This window comes from Osmia bicornis, chromosome 11 (genome assembly GCF_907164935.1).
Source record: "Osmia bicornis bicornis chromosome 11, iOsmBic2.1, whole genome shotgun sequence".
Lineage (NCBI taxonomy): Eukaryota > Metazoa > Arthropoda > Insecta > Hymenoptera > Megachilidae > Osmia > Osmia bicornis.
This window is the reverse complement of record NC_060226.1, coordinates 4,313,767-4,321,257: the sequence shown is the minus strand read 5'-3', so window position 1 is coordinate 4,321,257 and position 7,491 is coordinate 4,313,767. Positions and strand designations below refer to the sequence as shown.

Below are 7,491 nucleotides of genomic sequence, written 5' to 3'. Positions count from 1 at the left end.
TGGGTGGAAAACGCGGTTGTTTCGCCTCTAGAACCTGCAACTACGATCTTTCTCTGAAAAGGGTGCGCCTAACCTTCCTACAACTAGCAATTAATAATTTTATTAAAATTATACGACCACCAAGTTATTATTTTCCATTATATTCATAGTGCATTGTTAATTACTTTCGCCTTTATTGCAAGCCATGAAACGAAACGCTCGTGTATGGAGTTTATCACGAAGCATGTTTCATTCTCTCCGTCCACAAAGAGGAAGCGTATTGTGCTACAAAATGCATATCACTCCGGAGTATTCCACACATCATTAGCGTGAAGAAGAAGGGGATTATGAGTCTCTGTAACACCATTAAGTCATTGTAATACAAAGAAAAAGGGACGATAAGCTATGGTTAACAAAATAATAACAGACTTATTTTTTTATTTTCTTTTTTATTCGAATATGTATGTATATGCAATATTCAGAGCGTTTCAATTAAGGAAACTTTCGCAACAATGTGTAGTCGAGCGTTATCAAACGAGGCTGAAGCATCGATTGAGAAACGCAAACGACATTGGCCTCTGTGTTCTGGACTAATAATCGTGTTAAGAAGTCATCACTTCCGCTCGTTTCGATTAAAAATATCTATTGTCAGCTGGCAATATCGATCACGTTGCATTTTCAAGCAAGAAGATAAATTTGTTTATCGAAAGAAACTTAAAATTGATTGCTTGCAACGAGGAGAAATTCCTCGTGAATTGAAACAATATTATCTATGCGAAACTTTTCAAATCCAAATTGACGGATTTCATTTTCCATGCAGATACGGTCGTCAATGAAACAACGTAATTTCATCGTTTCCCTTTATTATCATTGCGTAATCATTCCATTCTAGTGAAGTCATTCAATTCTTTTCAACGAGACTTCCTTTTGTTAGCCGTTGAAGTCATGCGGGTGGCAATGATAACGAGCAGATGCAGAGCAAACCGAGTTTCCTTGACACGTTTACTTCGGCACCAAGTATATCGCTTCCTTGTTTTTCATCGCGACCGTGTTTGTCCGTCGATCGTTTATTCTCGGGGAAAAATTAGAAAAATTTTCTTGCAAACGCGCATTTGTAATTAAAGCAGTGATTTATGGTAGGCGTGTACGAGGCTTGAGACGGACCGCAAAGGAAAGAATAGAGCAGAGATGGGACAAAGGTAACGGGGACGCATAAATCGTGTTGTAACTTTTGTCGAGGCACTGCGGCTTCGAAAAATGCCCGATAAAAGGATCGTAAAATGCGATTTTCCGTAACATTTCGCGACGACGAAAATTGTCGGCCGATTGAAACGCGGCTTCCAAGGGAAATCGACGGATGATTAACGACGTTTGACCTGTTCTCTTTTTCATCGGTGGCGGTAATAAAACGAGATACGAGCCACGGAACGAGTACAGGGAAGTTTTACTGCGGCGGCTTCATTTGCCGCGAGTTATGTTTTATATCGTTGCGCGCGTTCTAACGTGTTTCACGAAAAAATACAGTTGAATTTGTTGATCGTTCAAAGTCCATCAGAAAAAATTCAACTTTTCATTCGAATTTTCCGTCATCAAATTTTCATTTTAAATAGAAATTTGCACCTTCCTTTGCAAGCCCTCTATGTTGAAATTATTTTGCTTGCGAAAGAAGGTTGTTGGGAACTTCGCTGCCTTCGAATGACAGGAAATACGGGATTTCAAACTGAAAGTCACGATGATGCGGAGTAATCTACACTTGAATTCTATTTTCTGCATCGGACATCTTGAAGACTCGTGTAAAATCCTTGCGATAAAAATGAAAACATAAAAGCGAACTTATTAATTGTGTTCGTCGGTTGAAAATCGAAAATACTTTCTGAAATCACGAACATCAGTAACCCATTTATCAATTCTTTTCGCTACTGACAACGAAATCAAGCATCTCCCTCGATCCAACAAAAATCCCGCAGGGAACTAATAATCAGCGTCACGAAAAACGTGCAAAAAGCAGTGGAAAAGCAGGTAAAAAGATCGACATCCATTACGCGAAGGATAAAATCGACCTGTTCACCGTCCCTCGTTCGCGCTCTACCCGTTCTTGCGCTTAACCTAGACCTCTTCCTCAGTTTCTCGGGCAGTTTTGTAATAATCTTGCTAGACGACGAGGACTGGTCCCAGGTGAAAAATGAACGGAACGGATCGGCGTACTTTTCTCTTCCCGTCGCGAGTGAATAGGTGGGCACATTAACACGTTCCTCGCTAACGACGCACACGGTGCGTCGTGTGCAATCAACGGCTGACGCACCCGGTGCGTTCTACGTTAAATAATGTTCGATGCAACCATTGGCCATTCTCTACGATTCGTACTCGATAAAGTAAATGGAAATAAAATTAAATTGTTAAAAAGTGACTTTAAAAATTCAAAAGTCTGCGTATGGGGACTTAGGTGCTGGAAATGTTCCTCGACCATAACGATGAAGAATTGGTTCCGCTTAAAAGCTCCGCATTGAATCATCGATCGTTATCGACTAATCCGATATTTCGCTGGAAGAGTGGTTCTACAGAGTTTCTTGACTGTAGAACCTCGTGGAATCTATTCCGAGGAATGTCGCTGTACCGGAATACGCGCCACGATTATTAAGGACAAGGTTCAGACGGTAATTAGAGACGTTTTTTGCCAGCTATTACGATAAACGTGATGTATGTAGTCGTTGGTGAATATTTCAGAGGGCTTTTTTTTTAGACAGGTTGGAAATGCTGCGGTGAAGTATCGGCCTTCGAGAGCGTAATTTCTACGTAGGGTTATTAATTAACAAATTAACGTTACATCAGAAATCTACAAACCTCAGCCACAATTATACTGAATTATTTTAATCACAGTTTTAGCTATTCGACGATTAATCAACTTACACTTCCATTAAAATCTACGAATTGCTAATTATTAACTTAAGTTTTCTTAGACTTCTTGCTCTTTCTACTGCTCGCTTTTTTACTAACTGGAATACGTTCTCTTTTCATATTACCGACATAAGAATTCCTTGCTTCGTGCGCTTCCTCCAACAAGATTTTATAATCCCAAAAGAGGTCTTTGTAATCGCTGAAGACCTGTTTGTATCTATCTTTGCGAGTCTGCAACATGTCCTGCATGTCCGCGACAAAATGCGAGTGATCTTCTTTTGCATAGATGATATTCATCACGCGACTGCTCCTCAACGTTTCCTCGTCCTGTTCCGTTCTGACCCACGGTATATCCTCTTCGTCTTCTTTCACTTCGTATATGGTTAAATCCAACGGAGGAAGTCTTCGAAGAAACGAGGGTGGTTTCAAGGTTCTCGGCTCGTAATCGAGTAACGAAATCATTCGGCTATCCGTGATCGACGTTCGATGACACTTTGTCAGGGTTCTCTCAGGGGTCGTTAATGATCTTCTTTTCAACGATGCTAACGAATAATTGGATTTTATTTCATGCTTCTTCAAGAAAGCTGCTCTGAGTACTCTGCCTCGTGCTAAGCTGTCGGGATTCTCCTTCGCCCAATCCTCCTTCATCTGTGCTATCTCTTGCTCTTTCGTTCTGTCCTGAGATATCTGTTTAAAACAGAAAATACAAATTTTCGAATTACCAATTAATTTCACGTTAATTAATCATCTATAAATCCTTACTTCCAAGCCGCTACCAACATCGGTGACCACCTGCAGCACCCAGTAAGGTGGCTCTAGATTCTGACCATCCATCTGTTGCTTCGAACTTTTCTTCCCTTTCGCGAATTCAGACTTGATTAATTTGCTCACTTGCGAAACAGAGGACTGTTTCGATCTAATATCAGACATCGCGGTGCCCTCCCTAATCTCCATCACGACAATCCACTCCGACTGCGTCAAAGGCCAACTATCATCCAGTACCGTAGCCTGGACATAATAAGTTTTATAATCCAACGATTCCCTGCTTCTACTTTCCATCGAATCCTCTTCGTTGTTGCGCCCATTTGGAAGCTTCTTATCGACGTTATTCTGTATCTGATTAGAATCCTCGTCAAGTCCAAGATACACCATCGGCAGTATCACGACCGACGTACTCGTCACACGAGCAAATACGTTCCCTTGCTTATCGGTTACAGTAAATTTCATTCTCACGTTCTCGTAAGTCGTCTTCAATCTAAACGAGACGATACTAGGCTTGGCTACTCGGACGATCAGCTTTGAGATGTAATTTTGAGAATTGGGTACGTAATTGTTGGAGAACTCTTCGACCATCAGAATGGGTAGAGCAGTCGTCAAAGACAACGGGCTTTCCGTGTCCATGGAGTAGAAAACGGGCTGCTGTTTCACGGTGATCACGTTCAAACTCCAAGACAACTCTTTGAACGCGAATTCCTTGCTCCAACCGTAACAAACTATCGTATAGCCCAGCCTGGAATGCTGGTACCAGGTGGACACCACGTTGTTAACCACTCGTAACATTTCTCGACCGGTGTCGTTGTTGAATACCCGCACGCTGTACCTGGGTAAATCGACGAATATGTCAATCCCTGCCAATACCGTCTCCGTGACACGACAGTTCACCACTAGCCTAGGCATGGGTAACCATTGATTCGGTTTCACGTTCGTCAGGAGCCCGTTGACCTCCTGCACCTGCAACGTGTGCTCGCAATCCTTGGAAAAAGGATAAGCATCGCTGAGCCTATCGTGATGCTTCAGTATGTTCCTCAGCAACTGATTGGCTAAAGATTCTCGCTTATTGTAATTGAAAAGTTCGACAATCTTCGAAAGATTGTCCAAGACCCTTTGATGTTGTTTATGCTGAGGATCGTGTATTTGTTTATACTTCCTGATGATCAGCATCTTGAAGAACGATTGAATAATAGTCGCAGCTTGGTCCTCCTCAAGCTTTTCTTTGTCAGAGTTGTCGTTGTTACTTTCAAAGGGATCTTTGGATTCGTTTAGATCCTGAAGACTCTCTATTAACCTGGAGATCAAGTTGAAACGTTCCAAACCAATGGTAGGATTCAGAAAGAATATCCTCAGGGATCTGAGCACATCTGGAACTTGTTCATCGGTGAAGGCCTTTCTTATTAATTGTATCTTTTCATCTAAGAAATAGTCGTGTATCTGATCATAGAACAGTTTGTTTCTCTCCTCGGGATCTTGGATAGGTGGCAAGTAGCTTCTGTAGTAATTCTTCAAGGCTTCCTGGTACTTTTCAGTACCGAACGATTGATAAGCATTACTGACACAGTTGCTGATGTGCTTCGTTAAGTGATCGATCCTCTGAGATTCTCTGGACATCAATTGGTACATCTTTCTTCTGTCTCCAACGTGAAATATAGTGTCAGATGAAATTGTTATGAAACAATTGGATTCTGAACGACAGTACATTCGCAACAGGTGCCTTCCAGCATCCAATTCCATCACAACAGACTTGGTTCCAGCAGTCAACATGGACAACAAATGATTCGACTTCTCTGGTCTACGAAACCAGTTATGTTTCTCTAGGCTCAAATAATCCATATCCCCTGTTTGCATAGCTGGAGAATTTGTTTGGATATCATTTTCTTTCGGTGAGTTGACTACTTGAAACGTGGAAAAATCGATGAGGAAGAATTTCTCTTCCATGGAATCAGTCAAAATATACAGTGGTTCGTTTCTGGTTCTCGATATTTTCTGAGGCCAATTGTACGTATCGATGATTTCAGGATCCTTGTACGTGGCTCTTGATGGAGAACTCTTTCTGCTGTTCTTCTTCGTCTCCGATTTCTGTTCACTGGGTTGATTGTTCTTAAAACGGTCTGAGAGTTTCACAGTGTACTGAAAGTAGTCTAACTTGTAAAAGAAATGGATGTCTCTGACGTGAGGTTCCATTTTGTTGAAGTCTGCCCAGAAACTTATCTCTTCTTCAGTTTCTTCCATAGAATTTTTCTCTGGTGGTTCTTTCGACGAGTTAATGAATTTCGATTGTTGATTAAGTTCGTTCTGAAGATTTTGTTCAATGTTTAAGTCGTTGTACTTGTTGATCACGCTTTCCTTGCATTTCTTCAGGGGGCTAACTACTTTTAGAGAACGAATGGGTACGAAGTACTCGGCTGGATCGATTATACCCTCGTTGATGGCCCATCTTAGCCAGCGATACAGTTTCCATCTTGCCAATGGTGGTTTCACCTAATCATATATTTCAATAATTTTAGTATAAAAATTAAAAATTTATTTAACAATTTTGTAATTTAACGTACGTCTTTTGGATCCAAAGGGATGTCACGAGACTGTTCGACGTAGACAAAATGACCCCAGCAGGGGGATAATCCAGGCACAACTTCCAAAGGCACTTCCCTCATGTCTTCCAAACCCAGAAATAAAGTCACTGGTTGAGGTTTGCTTAACGCTTTCAATTTCCGAGCCTGTCCCGATTTTTTCGTCCCCTCGGTGTCCTTTGACTTTTTCGACCGCTCAGTGTCCTTAGATTTTTTGCTTCGACCCGTGTCCTTAGATTTTTTACTTCGACCCGTATCCTTAGACTTTTTTGAACGCACCGTATCCTTCGACCTCTTCCCTTTCTTATTTACTTCAGCAGCTTCTATTTACAAAGCGTCGAAATGTATCGTAGAAAATTGAAGAATAAGAAAAACGAAACTGACCTTGATTCTCTTGTTCCGGGGTTTCCGCCTGCCATTCGAAATGATCAGCGTACTTCCTCAGGAAGTCCCATTTGTCTTGGGGAGACAGATACGCGATGTCTAAGCGCAAACAAACCCATCCTGGATTAAAGATAGGAGGATAAGTAACAGAAGCACTAGCCTTGCCACACGAGGTTTCATTTTTACCGGTTAAGCAAGTGACCGGATGAAAATCGACGATTTCACGGTGCTCGGTCCAAGTTAGAGAGGCCAGTTTTAATAGTGCCTTTGAAAGAAGCATGGGCCATAGTTCGAAATCGTTAGAAGTACGAAGTAGAAGTGGTATCCCTTCTGTATTTACTGGTATCGTGTCATCTATCTCAACGTAACGCCAGCATCCCAAAAAATACACCCTTACCACGTATTTCCCTTTAAAAATTAATAACATTCATGGGATTCTAGAAATTTTATCTCACCAATTAAGAGTAATGATCCCTTAATAAACTGATCGCTGACAATCAGATGAAATTAATCTGAACGTGGAATACACACCATTTGGATTTACACCAGGCTTATGCTGCACCCCTTTGCCAGCTTTGTTCATTGAATACACGTTCATCCAACCACGCCAGGATTGGTACCGCCCATTCCAAATGAAATTGCTGTTCTCGCCACTTATTTCCAATCCATTCCGTCCGCAGTGCTCGAGATTTATTAGCGCGGAAACGAACCATCGCGCGAACTGAAAGTTGTTTCTAATTGAACCGCGTTCAATTGCCAACGAACGAACCTTCTTAATCAACAAGGAGTTCGTGGCAACAATTATTCTCGCAACGGATCAATTTGTGAATTGGATTAATTATTTCTAGACCAGTTCCATTTCTTAAATGCTAGACTTTTGAAAAATGCA

The 7,491-nt window shown here is 41.4% G+C and overlaps 1 protein-coding gene across 1 annotated transcript; it reads right to left on the bottom strand.

The window, feature by feature from the left end:
- Positions 1-2,922: 2,922 nt before the first annotated feature.
- On the bottom strand, positions 2,923-6,930 carry LOC114878961. The gene is made up of 5 exons (XM_029193369.2): positions 6,789-6,930; positions 6,603-6,722; positions 6,201-6,541; positions 3,637-6,129; positions 2,923-3,561 (listed from the first exon to the last, which is right to left on the bottom strand). Exons 1-5 carry the CDS (start codon positions 6,880-6,882, stop codon positions 2,923-2,925), a joined length of 3,687 nt encoding a protein of 1,228 aa, XP_029049202.2. The 5' UTR covers positions 6,883-6,930.
- Between the last annotated feature and the right edge of the window lie 561 nt (positions 6,931-7,491).

Bases quoted from the DNA above. Each gene is read 5' to 3' on its own strand.
- LOC114878961 (XM_029193369.2), bottom strand. From the start codon at position 6,882: ATGCTTCTTTCAAAGGCACTATTAAAACTGGCCTCTCTAACTTGGACC. The intron at 6,723-6,788 runs GTAAAAATGAAA...TCTTTAATCCAG, and splicing joins TCCGGTCACTTGCTTAACCG to GATGGGTTTGTTTGCGCTTA. The intron at 6,130-6,200 runs GTACGTTAAATT...ATATATGATTAG, and splicing joins TCCCTTTGGATCCAAAAGAC to GTGAAACCACCATTGGCAAG.